Below are 22,814 nucleotides of genomic sequence, written 5' to 3'. Positions count from 1 at the left end.
CAGGTTAGAGAAACAAAATAGGGTAACCCAGAGTTGCCCCTAAATCAAAATGTAACCACATGAATAATTCCATCAAAATTCACAAAAGGCTCACAAAAAAGGTATCAAATTCACCCATAATACCTCATACATTTAGAGCATTCAAATTAAAGGCATAAAGATGATGGATATAGGGCAAACCTGGTTGGAGAGCTTGATTGAAATTGAGTTGCACCCGTGAGGTTTACAAGTTGAGTTCCCTTCAGGGTTTGGAGGCTGCTCTGAGTTCTCTGTCAGGTCTTCTCTCACTATCTTTTTCCTCAGGGTTTTGTTCCAAGGAAACCTCAGAGTGTTTTGTTTCTCCTCAAAATCCCCCTTTGTTCTGTCTTCTTTCTCTCACTATCTTTTTCCAGTGAATCTCCCAGTGTAACTCCAAGTGTAACTCCAAGTGTGTTTTCCTCTACTGAAACTTCAGTATTTATAGACTGATTTTCGTGGGTAGTGGGCTCAAATGAGGGAGACCCAAGTCCAAAATAATTTGTTATATTTTATTTATTTATTTTATTTATTTATTTAATTAATTAATTAATTAATTAATTTTTTTTCTTTTTTCGTTTTTTTTTTCAGGAAAAATGAAGGGTAAATTTTGGGGTATTACATCCTTCAACTCTCTCAACTCGAGTGGCGCCATACGATACGGAGAAACGGAGATTGGAGCCGTCCCAGGTATCACATCAATAGATAATTCCACTTCCCTTTCAGGAGGAAGAGAAGTGACATCCTCAGGGAAAACTTTGGGAAACTCACAAACAATAGAAATTTATGTAACATTCATATTGTCGCTAGATTCCTTGGTGAGAACCAAGAGAATTGGCTTTTCCTTCTCAAATAAGAAATTAACCATGACAACCGTACCTTCCAAGATAGTAGTTAATACATCCTTTGGAGTGGCTTCACTAGATGGAATGATAATTAACTTCTTTTCACATCCAATAAACACCGAATTGGCGGAAAGTCAATCCATCCCCAAAACCACGTCGACCTTCTTACGTGGTAAACAAATAAGATCAATCTGGAAAATTCTACCATTCATCGAGAGCAAACAATTCTCACAAATTAACGGTGTCTCAACCACATCATCCATGGTGGTAGTGACCACCATAGGAGGAGACAAAGGAATTGTTTGCAAGCCAAGGCGTTTCATACACTAAATTGATACAAAAGAGTGTGTCGCCCCACAATCAAATAATACAAAACAAGGATGATCATTGACGAGACACGTACCCGTGATCAAGGCATTGTTTCTCTTAGCCTTCCTTGTATCCAAAGTATAAACTCGACCAGTGCTCCTCCCTTGCATCTGATTCTTATTCTGAGGGCAATCCCTAGCCATGTATCCCTTCCTCTGACAAGTAAAACACTTAATTCCACTTCCGACACATCTTCCAAAATGAGACCTCTTACATACTTGACATTGCGGAGGATGGTTAGGTCTTGCATGTTGCACTTGTTTTCCCTTGAAAGCTTGAGGTCTAGGCCTAAACTGGTTACCCGTCCTCCCTTGGTCCTTCTATCCACTCCTATATTAATCCCTTTCTTCTTGAATTTTCTTCAAACTGTTCTCAGTCGCATATCATTTCCTTAGCAATTCAGCATAAGTAGTGAATTCCCTTTGAGAAACACTATGAGAAATTTCACCTTTTAGACCAAAAAGGAATTGATCAATCTTCCACTTCTTATCTGGTGCGTACTTAGCCTGTCTAGAATAAGCAGCCATATCTTCGAACTTCTCAGCATACGCAGCTACTGTCGTAGTACCCTGTCTAAGCTGCTGAAACTCAAATTTTTTCTGAGTCCTCAAAGAGCTAGGAAAATACTTATCCAGGAAAGTAGTCTTAAAATGCTCTCAATCCCCAGGTACTCCTTGATTGGTCATAAGAGTCGAAGCACTCTCCAACCATCTCGCTGCGGGACCCTTCATCATGTGAGAAGCAAACACAACTTTATTCTCTTCACTACAATGCACTATCTGAAAAATCCTTTCCATGCTGGTTATCCACTCATGAGCCTTCACAAGATTTAATCCACCATGGAACTCAAGAGGATTCATATGAAAGAAATCCCGGAAACTACCACCTGCAGCTTCTTGTGGAACCCCTTGAGGATGAAGACCACCATTGCACTGTTGCATCATTTGTTGCATGAATTGGTTTTGTTGTTGTTACATCTGTTGCACAAACTTAGGCTATTGAAAACCTTCACTACCATTTGGCGGTTCAAAGTCGGAATTCTGAGTTCTGGGTCTACCACGACCTCTGCGTTTGTCAGCCATGGTCCTGAATGTCATACAAATAGAATTAAGTTGATCAGGCTCAATACTATGAATATAACATCAAGGACAATGATGACAACTCACATTTGAGGCAGAAAGAAATACTTATAATATCTCATGGCTAGGTCGAGGATACGACCTGCTCTGATACCAATTGTAACACCCACATATAATATATGCCTAGAATACATATTATACATAGTGTATTATGAAGGAGAAGAGCGATCCAAAACGCAGCGGAATTTAAAAAAAAATCCCCTTTAGTGATCCTTACGAATGAGCATGATCAGTGATAGAATCGTTACCTCTTGTGGCAATTGAAACCTTTGATGCAGATCTATGGAGCGATCACGAACGTTGAATGGTGACAACGCCTCTACTCAGTCTACACGAACGGATTCCTTCAATCTCAGTGCTAGCTGCTACGAATGAAGCCTTTGAGTGTGTGTGTGTGTGTGCGTGTGTGTGTGTGTGTGTATGTGTGTGTGTTTATGTGTGTGTGTGTGTGTGTGTGTGTGTGTGTGTGTGTGTGAGAGAGAGAGAGAGAGAGAGAGAAATGAAATTACAACTGCACAAATTCTTCTGTACAAGGGTTCTATTTATAGAACCATTTATGTGGGCTGCAAGCTAAAAAGCCCACTTAAGTGTATGTGGCCCATATCTTATAATATACCAAAATCACTTAAGCGCGTGGTACCTTACCATATTTCGTATTCTACTTAAGTACACCGTACCTTATGATGTTCTACAATTCACTTAAGTGCACCGTACCTTACGGTGTTCCTTAGTTACTCTATCTCTCATCAATCCATCCTTTTGTGTGTGACCCTGTAGGTTTTCGCGTCATTGGCAAGTATATTAAATCACGTATTTAACATAATAAACAGTGAGCGGTATCTAGCAACACATCACTGCTACCCAAGACACGAAAATGTCATGTGATCTGACAAATCCTTTTGTGATAATACTTATGTGTACAATTACCCTTTTGCCATTATGTCTATATTGAACACAATGCATAGACTGTGTCATCCTTGTCCAATTCAATATTGGGCCCGTAGACATTTATCCTATTACGCATGATGGGCAAATTCCATCTAGGTCACTCATGTCCCTCAACATGCTTCGTGGAGTACCCATCAACTATCTTTATGGTCATCTAGTTAAGGATAATGTTTGATCAGCAATAAGGCACTCAACTCTACATCTAGGGTCCATAATGGTTTCATGTCGAAGCGTGGTATACACCATTATCACCATGAGAATAACTTATGACACTTTGTATAACATTCTATATAGTATTCTCATAGCGGGTCAATCCAGTATAAATATTACTCTTAATATTCATACCTATGTTTAGGACTTGATAACTCCTTATCCATGATCCATGAGATGCGATCATCAGTCTATATACATAATAGTCTTAATGCTTTAATGTTATCCCATTTCACAATAAAGTTCGAGTACGGATACTTTAAGAATAGTGTCCTTATGTTTAATGGGATCTTATGATTAAGTCACACTTGATACATTAAATAGACTAGCTATTCTAGGGACTTTATTAAACAAACATAATAAAGAAAAATCCTTTTATTATTAATAAATAATTCAATACAAGTACGAAAATTATTGGCCTCTAGAGCTTACACCAACATAACACTGATACTGAAATACATAAGCGCTTAGCGGCAACAATGTACATATTTGCATGCCCAAAAGAAAACACTACATGGAACAAAACATACACAAAAGTGCCCAAAAATAAAACTAGGAGCTAGATCATTATAGAATGATCTCAAAAATATCTACACAGCGGAGTAGCCATCCAAAACATCAAGTAAGCAAGACATCACTCTATCTTGTCCTTACCCTTCGCCTGCTCAGAACTACCTAAAAAATAATCAACAACATGGGGTGAGATAATAATCCTAGTGGGTTCCCTATCTTATGGGTCTACTCGGCTCTACAGGATTTTCTAATCAATATCCAACTTAAGTCAACAAGGGAAAGAAGACTTAAGTGATGGGGAACTAACTCGCAATGTATGGCAACATGCTCCTGAGTTCTCGTAACTCAAAACAAGATCATTATTCAGACTCACGAAACATCAATCCCTGAGCGGACTTACGTCTAGGGCAAGCCCAGTTCATGCATGCTCGTATGATTCGACTTTCACGATGGATATCGGGTCCTCTATGAGTTCCAAACTCATTTCAAGCGACTGTCACATGTATGGGACTATAACCCACTTAGGGTATCTTTCACCGTATGGGACTCTAACCCACTTAGGTGTCCACCTTTCCCCCGCGTCCGTCATGGTTGGGGATCAAACCCAATTGAGGCACGAATCATCGGTATCACATCCTACTGCTTACTCATCTAAGCATATCAAATAGAGATGCGCATCACCAAGGGCAAAACATTCTGAATACATGATCGGTTCCATAAATCATAACAAGATTCATCAATAACATGTGACTTGATTCACCAATAAACACAAGCAATAACATGGCATGTTCCATACAAAGCGTCTCACTCTCAACTATAGCAAACATTCATTCACGACCTCCATATAAGCATCGTAGGAATGAATACCGCCTTCTAATGTTATCTAAGTTATAGGTCTAACTTATTGACTAAAATGATCACTGGGTTAACTCACTAGATTCAATATGTAATTCTCATATTTAACATTCATTCAATTCAAGTATAACATCACAAATGATTAATGGTTGATGAAATGCATTTAGAAACATCAAAGAAATGAATGAAGTGTTTGGCATAAGCCAAATGAGTGGTTGGGGAATCCCAATTGATTGATTCCTTTCACATTTCTGTTTTTCAAAGAATACAGAGGATTGATCAATTGATCCTCAGTGTCAATCGATTGGCACCTGAAAATTTCCAATTTTTCCAAAACAGAAAGTTTGTGCAATCGATTGGAGGATGGTATCAATCGATTGGTTCTCATTAAAATCTCATATTTCCAACTTTGGGTGTATGATCAATCGATTGTCTTGGAGAAAAATCCTGGGACCAATCGATTGGTTCCTATCATGTTCTCAAAAATTCTTTCCGTAACACTTGGATTTCCACTTGCAGAATATTGTTTCTCTTATCACAGTTAACCCACTATTTCTTCAAACCAAAATCCATCATACAACATACCTATACACACACACGCACACACACACACACACACACACACACACACATACATATATATATATATATATATATATATATATATATATATATATATATATATATTATATATATATATATATATATATATATATATCATGGATTTCAAGTTCATAACCACAACCACAACCAATCATTTAGTCTAAATAATCATGAAGAGTATATCAAAGCAATTGTTCTTGGAATCAACATAATCAAAAGAAAACATTCATCATATAGCATGGATTCTTCTAGTTAGTCTATGATTCTACAATCTTCATCTATAGAAATCTTAGGGTTTTAACTAGAACCCACCTCAAGAAATAGAAGAGGAGAAGTGTTTGAGGATTAGATGATGATAAGCAGATGATGATGATGATTCCAAGTTCTTGATTTCTCAAAACTTTTCTTCTTCTTCTTCACTAGCTTGCTTCCTCTTCTTCTACCTTTCCCTTTTTCCTCTGATAACTTCTACTGATAGCTAGATATTTCACAACACAAGTGGAGTTATAACATGTGGTGGTGAGTGAGCCATGGGTTAGAAACAAGTGGCCATGAAACATTGTGTGGTTAGAAAGTGGGTAGAAGTGGTAGGAACAAATATCTTGAGTGATACTACACTTAGATAAATGTTCTACCAGAGCAATTGACCCATTATTAGTGTTACCAAAATGTCTCAACTAATAAAAGGTCAGTCCCACTTAATACTAATTAAGTCAATCTGATTTCACTACTTACTCTATTTATCCCAACTGATAACTTTTAGAGCACATAGGAACTTAATTGATCTCAATTAATAGGAGTTTGAGTATTTAAGGAAATATAGGGTATTACATCCTCCCCCCCTTAAATAAAAATTCGTTCTCGAATTTAAATATTACCTGGAAGAGGTGAGGGTAAACTTCTCGCATTTCTGACTCCAGTTCCCAGGTAGCATCGCCCGGATGTGATTCATCCCACTGAATCTTAACAAGAGGGATCTCCTTATTCCTCAATACCTTAACTTTTCGTCTTGCAATAGGACTTGGTAGAGGTTCAAAAGTTATGTCTGCTTCTACTTCTATTGAATCTGGGAGAATAGGCTGAAGAGAGTCTGGAATGAACTTTCGAAGTTGAGATACGTGAAAAATGTCGTGCATTTCTGGTAGAGAAGGTGGTAAGGCTAACTTGTAGGCTACTTCTCCAATCCTTTCTATAATCTAGTATGGCCCTATGCATCTCGGACTTAGCTTTTGTGACTTAAACGGTCCCTTCAGTCTCTATCTTGGAGTCACCTTCAGAAATACATGATCACCTTCATCAAATTCCAATGGTCTTCTTCTATGATCTGCATAGCTCTTTTGGAGATCTTGCACTTTCTTTATCTTATCACGAACCAGCCTTATCTTTTCTATAGTCTCTTGAATAATTTCTGGTCCTAAGATTCTTTCTTCACCAACTTCCGTCCAACACAAAGGCGTCCTACATTGTCGTCCATACAAGGCTTCATAAGGAGCCATCCCGATACTTGCATGGTAACTGTTGTTGTATGGGAATTCAATCAATGGTAAGTGCTCCTTCCAATTTCCTTCACTCTCAAGTACACAAGCTCTTAACATATCCTCTAGTGTTTGTATCGTCCGTTCAGTTTGACCATGTGTTTGAGGATGATTAGACGTACTCAAACACAACTTCGATCCCATAGCTTGTTGGAATGCCTTCCAAAATCTTGAGTAAACTTTGGGTCTCTGTCGGACACAATACTAGTTGAAACACCATGTAGTCTTACGATTTCTGAAATGAACAACCGTGCAAGATGACTTTCCTTGTAAGTAGTCTTCACGACCAAGAAGTGAGCGGACTTAGTCAACCGATCCACAATCACCCAAACTGAATCATAACCACCTTGGGTCCGAGGTAACCCTACTGCAAAATCCATTGAAATACTATCCCCTTTCCAAACTGGAATCTCTAAAGGTCGCAATAAACCACCTGGCTTCTGATGTTCGATCTTTACTTACTGGCATACTATGTATTCCGACACATACTCTGCAATATCCCTTTTCATTCCAGGCCACCAATATTCCTTCTTCAAGTATTGATATATCTTCGATGAACCTGGATGTATGGTAAACACCCCCTTGTGGGCTTCCTCCAAAACTTTTCTTTTCAGCTCGGCATCATTCGAAACACAAATCCTTTGATTAAATAGAACAACTCCATCATGTGAATGAGCAAAACCTGGTTAAGTCGACATCTCTTGCAACTTCTCATCTATCATTTCTCCTTGTCGAATCTCTCCCCTTAGGTTAGAAGTAACATTCAAATTTCCCATTATCACGCCATCCTGCATCCAATTAAACTAAAGATTAAGATCTCAGAACTTTTCCAACAATGCATATTCTAACATCATCAACTCAGCTTTATGCATCTCTTTCTGACTTAAGGCATCTGCAACCTTATTCGCTTTCCCTAGGTGGTACTTAAGCTCAAAATCAAAGTCCTTCAAATACTCCATACATCTCCTCTATCTCATGTTCAACTCTTTCTGGTCAAATAATTATTTCAAACTCTTGTGATCGCTAAATATTTCAAAACATACTCCATACAAGTAATGTCGCCACACCTTCAATGTAAAAACAACAACAACTAGTTCAAGATCATGAGTTGGATAGTTCTCTTCACGAGTCTTCAACTGATGAGAGGCATATGCTACAACCTAACCACTCTGCATTAACACTCCTCATAACCCTTTCTTAGAGGCATTACAAAATACTTCATAAGACTTACTAGGATCAGGAATGATTAAAACAAGAGCAGTTGTTAGTTTTTCCTTTGAACTCATGAAACTTTGCTCACACTTCAAATCCCATCTAAAAGAAATTTCCTTTCGGGTAAGTCTAGTCATTGGTAAGGCTATCTGCGAAAACCCCTTTATAAATCTTTGATAGTAACCTGCCAAACCCAAGAAACTTCTAACTTCAGAATCATTCTTCGGTCTTTCCCAATTAATAACTACTTCAACTCTAGATGGACCCACTGATACTCGTCCTTGTGATATGACATGACCAAGAAACTTCACTTAGTTCATCCAAAATTCACACTTACTTAACTTGGCAAAAAGTTGCTTCTCTCGCAGTACTGACAGAATAGTCCTTAGGTGTTCTCCGTGCTCTTGGGGAGTAAGAGAATAAATAATAATATAATCAATCAAGATCACCACGAACTGGTCCAAGTAAGGTTGAAATATTCGATTCATATATTCCATGAAAATAGAAGGGGCACTCGTCACACCAAAAGGCATTACAAGAAACTCATAATGACCATATCAGGTTCTAAATGAGGTCTTTGGTACATCCGAATTCTTAACTCTGATTTAATGATAGCCTGATCGTAAATCAATCTTCGAGAACACACAGGCTCCTTTCAACTGATCTAGCAAATCGTCTATCCTTGGCAGAGGGTACTTGTTCTTAATGGTGACTTTATTCAACTGGCGATAATCAATACACAACCGCATACTACCTTCCTTCTTCTTCACTAGTAACACTGGAGCTCCCCATGGTGAGACACTAGGTCAGATGAAATGCTTGGTTAACAACTATTCCAATTGGTCCTTCAACTCTCTCAACTCGAGTGACGTCATACGATACAGAGAAATGGAGATTGGAGTCGTCCCAAGTATCAGATCAATAGATAATTCCACTTCCCTTTCAGGTGTAAGAGAAGTGACATCCTCAGGGAAAACTTTGGGAAACTCACAAACAATAGGAATTTGTCTAACATTCAGAGTGTCGCTAGATTCCTTGGTGAGAACTAAGAGAACAGACTTTTCCTTCTCGAATAATAAATTAACCTTGCCAACTGTACCTTCCAAGATAGTAGTTAATACATCATTTGGAGTAACTTCACTAGATGTAATGATAATTAACTTCTTTTCACATCCAATAAACACCGAATTGGCGGAACGCCAATCCATCCCCAAAACCACGTCGACCTTCTTAAGTGGTAAACAAATAAGATCAATCTGGAAAATTCTACCATTCACCGAGAGCGAACAATTCTCACAAATTAACAGTGTCTCAACCACATCATCCATGGCGGTAGTGACCACCATAGAAGGAGACAAAGGAATTGCTTGCAAGTCAAGGCGTTTCATACACTGAATTGATCCAAAAGAGTGTGTCGCCCCACAATCAAACAATACAAAACAAGGATGATCATTGACGAGACACGTACTAGCGATCAAGGCATTGTTGCTCTTAGCCTTCCTTGCATCCAAAGTATAAACTCGACCAGTGCTCCTCCCATGCATTTGATTCTTATTCTGAGGGCAATCCCTAGCCATGTGTCCCTCCCTCTGACAAGTAAAACACTTAATACCACTTCCGACACATCTTCCAAAATGAGACCTCTTACATACTTGACATTGCAGAGGATGGTTAGGTCTTGCATGTTGCACTTGTTTTCCCTTGAAAGATTTAGGTCTGGGCCTAAACTGGTTACTCGGCCTCCCTTGGTCCTTTTGTCCACTCCTATATTGATCCCTTTCTTCTTGAACTTTCTTCAAATTGTCCTCAGCCACATAGCATTGCCTTATCAATTCAGCATAAGTAGTGAATTCCCTTTGAGAAACACTATAAGAAATTTCACCTCTTAGACCAAAAAGGAATTGGTCAATCTTCCATTTCTTATCTGGTGCGTACTTGGTCTGTCTAGAATAAGCTGCCATATCTTCGAACTTCTCAGCATACGCAGCTACTGTCACAGTACCCTGTCTAAGCTGCTGAAACTCAAATTCTTTATGAGTCCTCAAAGATCTAGGAAAATACTTATCCAGGAAAGTAGTCTTAAAATGCTCTCAATCCCTAGGTACTCCTTGATTGGTCATAAGAGTCGAAGCACTCTCCCACCATCTCGCAGCGGGACCCTTCATCATGTGAGAAGTAAACACAACTTTATTCTCTTCACTACAATGCACTATCTGAAAAATCCTTTCCATGTTGGTTATCCACTCATAAGCCTTCATATGATTTAATCCACCATGGAACTCAGAAGGATTCATGCGAAAGAAATCCCGGAAACTACCACCTGCAGCTTCTTATGGAACCCCTTGAGGATGAAGACCACAATTCCACTGTTGCATCATCTGTTGCATGAATTGGTTCTGTTGTTGTTGCAGTTGTTGCACAAACTGAGGCCATTGAAAACCTTCACTACCATTTGGCGGTTCAGAGTCAGAATTCTGAGTTCTGGGTCTACCACGACCTCTGCGTCTGTCAGCCATGGTCCTGAATGTCATACAAATAGAACTAAGTTGATCAGGCTCAATACTATGAATATAACATCAACGACAATGATGAAAACTCACATATGAGGCAGAAAGAAATACTTATAATATCTTATGTCTAGGTCGAGGATATGACCTGCTTTGATACCAATTGTAACACCCACATATAATATATGTCTATAATACATATTATACATAGTGTAATACTGGTACTGAAATACATAAGCGCCTAGAGGCAACAGTGTACATATTTACATGCCCAAAAGAAAACACTACATGGCACAAAACGTACACAAAAGTGCCCCAAAATAAAACTAGGAGCTAGATCATTATAGAATGATCTCAAAAATATCTACACAACGGAGTAGCCACCCAAAACATCAGGTAAGCAAGACATCACTATATCTTGTCCTTACCATTCGCCTACTCAGAACTACCTAAAAAATAATCAACAACATTGGGTGAGATAATAAACCCAGTGGGTTCCCTATCTTATGGGTCGACTCGACTCTACAGGGTTTTCTAATCAATATCCAACTTAAGTCAACAAGGTAAAGAAGACTTAAGTGATGGGGAACTAACTCGCAATGTATGGCAACATGCTCCTGAGTTCTCGCAACTCAAAAAAAGATCATTATTCAGACTCACGAAACATCAATCCCTAAGCGGACCTACGTCTAGGGCAACCCCAGTTCATGCATGCTCGTATGATTTGACTTTCACAGTGGATATCGGGTCCTCTATGAGTTCTAAACTCATTTCAAGCGAGTGTCACCCGTATGTGACTCTAACCCACTTAGGGTATCTTTCACCGTATGGGACTCTAACCCACTTAGGCGTCCACCTTTCCCCCACGTCCGCCGTGGTTGGGGCTCAAACCCAATTGAGGCATGAATCATCGTTATCACATCCTATCACTTACTCATATAAGCATATCAAATAGAGATGCGCATCACCAAGGACAAAACATTCTGAATACATGATCGGTTCCACAAATCATAACAAGATTCATCAATCACAGGTGACTTCATTCACCAATAAAGACAAGCAATAACATGGCATGTTCCATACAAAGCGTCTCACTCTCAACTATAGCAACCATTCATTCACGACCTTCACATAAGCATCGTACGAATGAATGTCGCCTTCTAATGTTATCTAAGTTATAGGTCTAACTTATTGACTAAAACGATCACTAGGTTAACTCACTAGATTCAATATGTAGTTCTCATATTTAACATTCATTCAATTCAAGTATAACATCACAAATGATTAATGGTTGATGAAGTGCATTTAGAAACATCAATTCCTCTCACATTTCTGTTTTTCAAAGAATACAGATGATCAATCGATTGATCCTCAGTGTCAATCAATTGGCACCTGAAAATTTCCAATTTTTCCAAAACAGAAAGTTTGTGCAATCGATTGGAGGATGGTATCAATCGATTGGTTCTCATTAAAATCTCATATTTCCAACTTTGGGTGCATGATCAATCGATTAGCTTGGAGAAAAATCCTAGGACCAATCGATTGGTCCATATCATGTTCTCAAAAATTCTTTCTGTAACACTTGGATTTCCACCTGCATAATATTGTTTCTCTTCTCACTGTTAACCCACTACTTCTTCAAACCAAAATCCAACATGCAACATATATATATATCTATATATATATATATATATATATATATATATATATATATATATATATATATATATATATATCATGGATTTCAAGTTCATAACCACAACCACAACCAATCATTTAGGCACAATAATCATGAAGAGTATATCAAAGCAATTGTTCATGGAATCAACATAATCAAAAGAAAACATTCATCATATATCATGGATTTTTCTATGATTCTACAACCTTCATCACTAGAAATCTCAGGATTTGTAACTAGAATCCACCTCAAGAAATAGAAGAGGAGAAGTGGTTAAGGATGAGATGTTGATAAGAAGATGATGATGATGATTCCAAGTTCTTGATTTCTCCAAGCTTTTCTTCTTCTTCTTCACTAGTTTGCTTCCTCTTCTTCTACCTTTCCCTGTTTTCTCTGATAACTTCTACTGATAGCTAGATATTTCACAAGGCAAGTGGAGTTATAACATGTGGTGAGTGAGTCATGGGTTAGAAACAAGTGGCCATGAAACATTGTGTGGTTAGAAAGTGGGTAGAAGTGGTAGGAACAAATATCTCGAGTGATACTACACTTAGATAATTGTTCTACCAGAGCAATTGACCCATTATTAGTGTTACCAAAATGTCCCAATTAAAAGGTCAGTCCCACTTAATACTAATTAAGTCAATCTGAATTCACTATTTACAATATTTATCCCAACTGATAACTTTTAGAGCACATAGGAACTCAATTGATCTCAATTAATAGGAGTTTGAGTATTTAAGGAAATACGGGGTATTACAGTAGCCAAAGGATACTCTCAGATTTTTGGATTGGATTATAGTGATACCTTCTTCTAGCCATTCGACATTGACCTCTTCATCAACTTGACATCAAAAATACTTTTTTACATGGTGATCTTGAAGAGGAAGTATATATGGAGCAACCACTTGGGTTTGTTGCTCAGGGGGGGTCATCGAATATGGTGTGTAGGTTACACAAGTCTCTTTATGGTCTTAAGCAATCTTCGAGAACTTGGTTCGGCAGATTCATCATTATAGTACAACAGTTTGGTATGATCTGTGGTGAAGTTGATCATTCTGTTTTTTATCGTCACTCAGTCCAGGGATGTATTTATCTTATTGTGTATGTAGATGATATTGTCATAACTGGTAGTGATCGACAGGGCATACTCCAGTTAAAATATCATCTCTCGAATCAATTACAGATAAAAGATCTTGGTAAACTTTGTTATTTCTTGGGTATTAAGGTAGCCCAATCTAAAGATGGTTTGGTGATTTCTCAGCGAAAATATGCTATGGGTATTTTGGAAGAAACAAGTTTGTTAAATGTTAAACCAGTTGATACTCCTATGGATCCAAATGTCAAACTACTACCCAATCAGGGGGAGCCTCTATCTGACTCAGGAAGGTATAGGAGATTGGTTGGAAAGTTGAATTATCTCACAGTCACTCATCCAGACATTTCTTTTGCAGTTAGTGTGGTAAGTCATTTCTTAAATTCCCCTTGTCAGGAACACATGGGTGTTGCTATCCGAATTCTGAGATACATCAAATGTGCTCTAGGAAAAGGTCTAGTATATGAAAATAAAAGATATACTCAGATAGTTGAATGCTCTGATACTGATTGGACAGGGCCACTCATTGATAGACGATCCACCTCTGGGTATTGTGTACTTGTTGGAGGAAACTTTATATCTTGAAAAAGTAAGAAACAAAACGTAGTTGCAAGATCAAGCGCTGAGGCAGAGTATAGGGTCATGGCAATGACAACATATGAACTTATTTGGTTAAAACAATTGCTCAAGGAACTTCAACTTGAAGAAGCAAGGTCAATGACACTTATTTGTGATAATCAAACTGCATTGCACATTGCTTCAAATTCAGTCTTTCATGAGAGGACCAAACATATTGACAGATAAATTGTCACTTTGTCAGAGAGAAAATCAAATTAGGTGACATCGTCACAAACTTTGTCAACTCTAATGATCAACTGGTAGACGTGTTTGCAGAATACATGTGAAACCCCATAACTAATATATATGTAACAAGTTTGGTGCATTTGACTTATATGCTCAAACTTGAGGGAACGTGTTGATATTTGTAAATATAGTGTTAAGAATATTTGTATATCGAATAATCTCACATCGACTATATCATGTAATTAATTATAATCTCTCTATATAATAAAGTCTCCATAATATTTTTCAAAACACACGATTTATTTAAATATTTATTAGTCTCTTGTATTTTAACAACTAATTTGAAATAACATAAAAGATTATGAATTTTAACATCCGAACAACTCCTTAACAACCCCCTTAATATTTTTGCTTGCTTCTTTTGTGTTTTAGTTATCCATAACAGAAAATAATCCGGAATTCCGGATTTTAATATCCAGACTAACCTGGTAAATCCGAATTTTAAAATCCAACATTTGATTTTACAAAAATATGAGAGCCTGACATTTTTGAGGACGTCTGAATATTAAAATTTGAAATTTAAAAGTATTATTGCATTTTTTTCTGTGATGGATGAGCTAACACATAGGATGGAAAGAACAACCCCATTTGTGTATGGCATGGTTTTGGTAAGAGAATAAATGATCCCAAAAACTCTCATTGTAAGCACAGCAGACAATTAAACTATATTGGAAGACAATTAAACTCTTATGCAGCATATTACACAAATTAACTTTGGGGCCAATGTTTCACCATTCTTATCTTCCTTTAAATGCATTAAAGAGAGATCTCCCTCCATTCTTAAAGAGAGATCTCCCTCCATTCTTTTTAAATAATTGATGTATCTGATCTTCACGTAATCTAAATATATCATTTAATTTATTAAGTGAACCTAAAAGTTAAAATTTAACTATAAAAGAGAATGGAGGGAGTATGATATATGATTAGTTGTGGAACCTTTCAAAGGCAAAACGAAATAAGCTTGATATAATTAGAGACAAAATGCATAACTGCATGTACATGTGAATCCATGTCTAGTGGCCAAATTGTTCTTAATGATCGTCTTCAGTAAAGAAACGTCAAGCCCCGGCAAGCAACAATAAGCGGGACTGGCTGTTATTCTGAGCTACTTGGCTGAAATCGTCTATACTAGTAGAGCATTTATAAAAGAAGTTTCTAAGACTAAACATTTCCGCAACTACTACTCATCTCAAAGAAGGCTACTTTGACATACTATATGTAAGCAGAAAACTCTACTGAAATCAAAGTTTTCTCTTAGAAATAATAGGATCCTCGCCCATTTAGGAAAGCTCTCTGCTGCTATAGGATCCTCACCTATAGGTTTAGGAAAGCTCTCGGCTGCGTTTAGCGGCAGCAACAACAGCATTCATCAGTGTTCCACGGAAACCCCCTTTTTCCAACTCATGAACGCCTGCAATTGTTGTCCCGCCAGGAGAAGTGACATCATCCTTGAGCTGTCCTGGATGCTTCCCACTAAGGGTTGCCATTGATGCTGCTCCTAGTACCTGGAAAGCACAAGTACATTAGTCAAGAGAACAAATATATATAGGAAGAAGAAAAGTGTTTCAACATAGGTAAGGTATGAAGATGTTTAGCCCCTGCCCCTACAACATTAAGTCCAGTAGGATTCTTGCTAATGCTGCCACATATTCAAGCAGCAGCAATTTTGTTAACTGTAACAGTATCTTTTTATTAATTGGTCTTCCTTGGAGTACTACTATATGCTTATCTGCGGGTATGTAAGTTCAAATAGATTGCTTAGATTCATTTTACAGGTTGCTTGCTCACTCTACCTAGTAACCACAACAACATAACTGAAACTACTTGAATCAAATTCCTTATTCATTGTTGGTAAAAACATTATAAACATTTTAAGGGCAGCCCAGGGCAAGAGGCTCACACCAAGTAGGGTCTGAGAAGGGCAGAGATACACAGTATGATTCTTTCAAGCAGAGGGGATGTTTCCATTATTTTGAACTTGTGACCTTTAGATCACAAATCAGTTATCTTATTGTCGTGCCAAGACTCACCCTCTTCAACTTACTTAAAAGACAAGTTTTAATCTTGCAAACTGGGAATATCCTCCAATAGAATGTTGAAATGATTTTACTCTTAAAACTGTTAAAAAATAAAGACAAATTGCAACATACTTATTTAATGCATCTCAAATATTCATTTCTTTAAATCTGGCATTTTGACAAAAAAGTATAAGACAGTTCCAGAGCATGTATTACCCGAATTTTAGACACAGTTAAATGGCCAAAAGAATAGTATTTCACTTACAGTCTGAGAAGCTAGACTTAATGCAAGATCACGCGGTAGACCAGCTGCTACTCCTCCATCAGCCAGAGCCTCTATTGCTAAATAAATATAAGCAGGACCACTGCCACTGAACAATTCAGGAAAATAGAACATATTTTAGTAAATAAAACAATGTTGCTTTAACTTGGGATTTTCAGCAATAATACAGAATCGGGCAGTGGTAGGTATAAGTCAAATTCCCACATACACACATGACCAAAACAAAGAAAAAAGACAATTACCACCAAACAGAACATTTTCAGGTCCCAGACACTCTTCTTTTGTTCTCTCAAATACGTGAATGGCTAAGAATCAGAATTGTATGGGCATGACAGAACTAGTATGTCTTACTTCAGAATTTTTGTCCATCACAGATAAAATGAAATTTCTTGTGGATTTGACATAGTACCCAAATATTACTCTATCGTTTTATAAAATGATATTTACATACCTTAGACCAGTTATTGCATCAAAAAACTTATCATCAGCTTTCCATATTTTGCCAATTGACCCAAATAATTGGGATATAAGATTTGCATCTTCTTCTGTTGCAGCTCCTCCCAAGCTCATAACTGTAATAGTTTAGCTTAAGTTAGTTTATCCATACAATACAACTTTGTATTGTCAACAGTGTAAATTGATAAAGAAAGAAATGCAATAAGTAATAGCCATTGTATACTATAAAAACACTATTATACGGAATTATCGTATTGAACAAGAGAAGGAATTCTTGATCTTGTAATTTATGAAAGAAGGCTCTCTTCGCAATTGAGATTACTTACCCATACAATTTGCACATCCAAAGAAAAAAAGAAACAAATGCCAAGACTACAAGATCAAACTTCTATTAATTTATACATCAGAGACTGAATTCCACCCTTCATAAGAGTGAAGAATAAAACCACTATCACAGACTATTATCATAAACCATAAGTAACTTCTAAATTATGAAAGAGCCTCATTCATCAAATCCAAATCTTGAAGTTGATTTGTTTCAATGCATACAAAAAAAAAATCAGTAAAGTCTGAGATGATGAATGTAACATCACATGCTTGGTTCAAGGGTTGAAAAAATGTATCCCATGTATGATAGAACCCCAGGAATATATTTTGTTTATGGCTTTTCTGTTTTACAATCCCAACATGAAGGGTGGAATTTTATATTCCCATAGGGAATCAAAACTATTTTAAAATCTAACCAACTATAACATCCCACCTTCATGTTAAATAGTACACGCTGTTAATATTAGAAAAGCATATAATACAAATATTAAACACCAGTCTACTTCCAAATGCAGGGATAGACTACAGAACAAACTGAACACTAGATTATCTTAAAATTAAATAAGTCTTCTATGAGACAACCTTCGATGCCAAAAGAGTATTGAAAATGTCCTGTCAATAATGATGAACTAGACAGCTGACAGGAGCAGATGAACAGTGGCGAACAAGGGGGGGAAAGTATATGAATCTTTCTGTATTTGTCTTTATTAGTTAATCAGATTTTTTATTTAGAAGTTTAATAAAGTTATACTAAACAATTCCATCTGCACTCACAGAGCAATAATATGAACTATAACTGACAATTTAGAATTCAGAATGTAAACTACAGACCCAAGTGATCCGAAATAAGTACACAACACACAGTCTAAACTCTACATAAAGAAAATATCTAAAGAAGAAAACATAATGTATTCTTAAGTGCAGCAAAAATTGGTAATACCTGATGCCGCCTGGCCAACTGCAGCAGGTGTATTTGGCATTACCCTTATAAATCTTTCGTGGCCAGCCCATTCCTACATTTTATGAAACAATTATTTCAATAAAAATATGCAACCTAACTAATCTGTAAGGCTAAAGAAAAGGAAACAAGTTCCCAAAGAGAAAAGTTACTTGCACAAACATGTGAAGTATGCAAACAATCTGCACAGCCTCAGAAAAGATTTACAGGGGAATATTTCGCCTCATTTAGCTTTTAGAAACCAAGAACCCTTTGTTAGGTTATATTAATTTCTCAATATTAAGTGGGTAAACAGTAACTTTCCATCAACTATTTTGGTCAATAACATAAATACAAGTTGTTAGTTAACTTATTTCCTGAAATTGTCAGTTTATATAACGTTGGTTGCTACAAGTGTTTGTTTGCGTAGATTTATCCACAAATATATTATTTTCAAAAATTCAAACTCATCTAATACTAAGTATCACGCTGAATTACCATAGTCGAAAGAATACATTTGCAAAAAAGTTGAGATATTCAAGAACTAATTTGGTTATACAGACACCTTTAAGCATATGAATATAAAGAGAATACAAATCGACCAAAACTGCTATAAGTAACCAAATCACACATTAATAAGGTGTTTAGAAATTGATTTAGGCTTATTTTCTGCGATAAACACTTGTGTAAATGCTTGAAAAAGCTTAGAAAAATAATTTATAATTCCTTATGACTATTCATAAATTATTTTCAGCTTATTTACAGCAAATTGAATATATGTAACTTGTATAAACAGATTAATTCAAGCTTGTTTAAATTTAATAATAATGATAATAATAAATTCTACTCTAGATGCAGAAATGAAGGTGAAAAACGAATGGATTCCGTTACCTGAAGATCTTTCAACTTGATTCCAGCAGCAACAGAAACCAAAAGCTTGTCCTTAGTTAGGAGCGGCTTCAATTTCAACACAACGTCCTTCACTGCAACAACAACAACAAAAAAGCTAGTCAATAAAACGACGACGTTGCTTTCCCAAACAACGTTGAAACCGATGAAATACCTAATTGAGGTTTAACCGAGAAAACGACGACGTTGCTGGCACGAACGACCTAGAGAGAATGAATCAGAAAATGAGAAAATGAAAATGCAATTGTAACTGATCGGCAATAAAGAGTAAAAGAGTTGAAATGGAATACATCGTCGTTGGAAGAAAGGACGGTGATGCCGATGGACTCGAAGGCGGCTCGACGAGAGGGGTTAGAGTGAGCGGTTACGATGCGGGAAGAGGGTAACACGCCGGAGCGGGAGGCGCCTTTGGCAATGCTTTCGGCCATTTTTCCGGCGCCGATGAAACCTAGAGTGTAGGAATCGGAGAGAATGGGAAGGATTTCCATGTTTAGTTACGTGACAGATGAAATGCTGGTGTTGTTTGTTTCACTCAGTTCTTGTGAAGTAGTGAAGTTGAGACACGGGGATGGAATTTATAGTTTTTTTAACATATACACTCAATCAACTTATATTATAATATCATTTTTTAACTTAGGTTTAAAAAATCTTAAAATACATCAAAATGGTGTAAGTTAATTGAATACATGTGTGAAAAAATATAAAATAAAATAATTTTATTACCATCTATACAATATATAAATGAAAATAAACTTTTATATATTAAAGAATTAACTTTTAACAATAAATTTACATGTAGGTGAAATAAACATATTCAATATTCATTATAGATACTTATTAAATAGTAGTGTTCTTAATATAAGAAAAAAAATTATTTTTTATTCATTGAACGATTAATGTGTTTCAATCCCATATATAGTTCAAACACATTAACTTTATGTATAGTCCAAATTCTTTAATAAATTTAAAAAATATTTCTTTTTATATTAAAGATCAGGGATTTGTGACTTATACAATAATTATTATTTTTTATAAAAAATATTTGAAAGATTAATCACATTAACTTTTATTTGAAAAAAAAATTGTTAAGAAAATATTTAAAAGATTAATTTATTATAATTACTTAATTTCACAATATTTTCCTATTTCAGAGTTTAAATATTGTTGTTCTAAAAAATTCAAAATTATCAAAAAGAGTTACTCATTGTCTTTTGTGGATCTAATGAAAATGTATGGGATATAATGGAGTGATATTGTATTTAAATCATTTAAAATTCGATTAAATTGAATAGAATAAAATGATATTCTTATGAATTATATTACATTTTATTTCATTATTTATTATTATATTTTTCTCTTTTGATTTTGGCAAAATAAAAGATTTGTTTTATTTTATCTTTAAATATTTATACGGTAGAATGAATATTTCACTTTCCTACTTTTCATTCCGTTTATTTTATAATATTCAAATATAAAATAATGTATCTGGAAAAAAAATTTAATCAATCTGTTTTCTTTGTGATCTGAATTACTTAACCAACATGATGACAAAAACAAGTGGACCAATCCGTACCAAAAGCTTGTATGACTCATTGTTGTCCTACAATGTGACAGTGATACATTGTTGTCATATTCGATAAGAGTGACTCATTGAAAAAAAAACATGTACTATAGTTTTGCTAAACTAAAATCATCAAAAATAGTTAACATCTAGAAAACTTTCAAAGCGTTATATTTATCTCTGTTAGTGTCTAAAAACGACACACCCATACAGACCCTTTAAGAGATTGCATATCAGAACTCAGCATTATGTTCACCACAACTGGTCTTTTTTACTTCACTATGGGCTCACGCAACATACAAATTCATCCATTTTTGCAAATTATAATCTTTGAAATCATTTGACTTAAATGTTGGACTGTTAACATTGTAGTTACACTCCTATCACAGATATACTAAAATTTCTTGGGGATTTGACATATATCAAAATCTACATGCCACCTTTCATAAAAGTCAAAAACAAAACCACTATCACAGACTATTATCATCAACCAATAGTAACTTCTAAATTATGAAAGAGCCTCATTCATCAAACCCAAATCTTAAAGTGGATTTGTTTCAATGTATGCAAATATATTTTCAGGAAAGTGTGAGATTAGGAATGTAACATCACATGCTTGGTTCAAGGATTGAAAGTGTATCCCACGTATGATGGAACCCCTATTTGTGTTTTTTATGCTTTACAATCACATGAACGGCAGAATTTTATATTCTCATAGGGAATCAAAACCATTTTAAAAGCTAACCAACTATAACATCCCACCTTCATCATATTCTACCATTTTATTTTATTTTCTATTTTATTAACATAACTAGATACAATTTTAAATATTTTGAGGTATGTTAAACTTCGGAAAATTATTGCTGATAATAGTATTTCCAAAAATTGCATTCTCAGATGTATGACTATAACTTGAAAGAGGCACCTCTTGTAGCCATAATTAACAATTATCGTCTCTCCACTACTAACTCTCGAATCTGAATTTTTTTTAATTATATATATATATATATATATATATATATATATATATATATATATATATATATATATATATATATATATAAAAGCCTCCTGATCAACCCTATTAATTATGAAAAGATTTAATACAAATTGATCCTAAATAATATCCTAATTGATACTACTAATAAAAACAATAGATATAGAATAATAATAAAATAATATCTGGACACTCCCCCTCAAGGTGGTGTGTATACATCATAAGTATCCATCATGTCACATATGCATGTAATCTAATGTTTTCGAAGAGACTTTGTAAAGAAGTCAGTAAGTTGATCCTTGAAATTAACAAAGGAGGTTTTGATGGTCCCGGTGATAATCTTCTCTCTAAGAAAGTGACAATCGACTTTTATATGCTTTGTCCTTTCATGAAAAATCGGTTGCTTTTTGCGTTTTCATGAGATCAAATTCATGAAAAACCGGTTGCTTTTTACTTTTATATGCTGGGTCATGGCTCGATACTTAACTTCTGTACTTAATCGAGCAACGGCCGATTGCTTTTTGCGTTTCCATGAGATCAAATTCCCCCTAATAAAAACACAATAACCCGATGTAGACCGTTTATCACTTGCATCTCCTGCTCAATCAACATCTGAATATCCAATGATATCAGTGTTGCCTCTATCACAAAAACAAGCTCTTTTCCAAGTGATCCTTTGATATACTTAAGGATTCGAATAACTGCTTCCTAATGGTTGTCACAAGGAGATTTTAAGAATTGACTTACTACACTTATCGAAAAAGATATATCAGGTCTAGTCAAGGTAAGATAATTCAACTTTCCTACAAGACTTCATTATCTTCCCAGATCAGTATACGGCTCCCCCTGATTTGGGAGAAGTTTTACATTATGATCCATAAGAGTGTCAACTGGTTTGCAGTCTGTAAGATCTGTTTCTTCCAAAATATCAAGAGCA

General features: G+C 35.8%; 2 protein-coding genes across 2 annotated transcripts; both read right to left on the bottom strand.

Annotated features, from left to right (window-relative positions):
• Positions 1–9,074: 9,074 nt before the first annotated feature.
• LOC127130502 (uncharacterized) lies at positions 9,075–10,760 on the bottom strand. The gene is made up of 2 exons (XM_051059499.1): positions 10,669–10,760; positions 9,075–10,293 (listed from the first exon to the last, which is right to left on the bottom strand). Exons 1-2 carry the CDS (start codon positions 10,758–10,760, stop codon positions 9,075–9,077), a joined length of 1,311 nt encoding a protein of 436 aa, XP_050915456.1.
• Positions 10,761–15,260: 4,500 nt separating this feature from the next.
• On the bottom strand, positions 15,261–19,904 carry LOC127126416 (pyrroline-5-carboxylate reductase). Its single transcript, NM_001427572.1, has 7 exons — positions 19,610–19,904; positions 19,474–19,522; positions 19,302–19,393; positions 18,414–18,486; positions 17,142–17,262; positions 16,673–16,778; positions 15,261–15,894 (listed from the first exon to the last, which is right to left on the bottom strand). The coding sequence occupies exons 1-7, from the start codon at positions 19,805–19,807 to the stop codon at positions 15,712–15,714; spliced, it is 822 nt and encodes a 273-aa protein (NP_001414501.1). The 5' UTR covers positions 19,808–19,904; the 3' UTR covers positions 15,261–15,711.
• Positions 19,905–22,814: the final 2,910 nt, after the last annotated feature.

The sequence above is a fragment of the Lathyrus oleraceus genome, chromosome 3 (genome assembly GCF_024323335.1).
Source record: "Lathyrus oleraceus cultivar Zhongwan6 chromosome 3, CAAS_Psat_ZW6_1.0, whole genome shotgun sequence".
Taxonomy (NCBI): domain Eukaryota; kingdom Viridiplantae; phylum Streptophyta; class Magnoliopsida; order Fabales; family Fabaceae; genus Lathyrus; species Lathyrus oleraceus.
The sequence above is the reverse complement of the archived record's forward strand: the minus strand, read 5'-3'. Positions and strand labels throughout refer to the sequence as shown.

What these genes read in the sequence shown, in the direction of transcription:
- LOC127130502 (XM_051059499.1), bottom strand. Translation starts at nt 10,760, where the DNA reads ATGGCTGACAGACGCAGAGGTCGTGGTAGACCCAGAACTCAGAATTCT. An exon ending in GAAGGTTTTCAATGGCCTCA is followed by an intron (nt 10,294 to 10,668) that starts GTTTGTGCAACA and finishes GTATTTTCCTAG; the next exon opens with ATCTTTGAGGACTCATAAAG.
- LOC127126416 (NM_001427572.1), bottom strand. Translation starts at nt 19,807, where the DNA reads ATGGAAATCCTTCCCATTCTCTCCGATTCCTACACTCTAGGTTTCATC. An exon ending in CTCGGTTAAACCTCAATTAG is followed by an intron (nt 19,394 to 19,473) that starts GTATTTCATCGG and finishes TTGTTGTTGCAG; the next exon opens with TGAAGGACGTTGTGTTGAAA. An exon ending in GATGCAATAACTGGTCTAAG is followed by an intron (nt 16,779 to 17,141) that starts GTATGTAAATAT and finishes TGAATTGTTCAG; the next exon opens with TGGCAGTGGTCCTGCTTATA.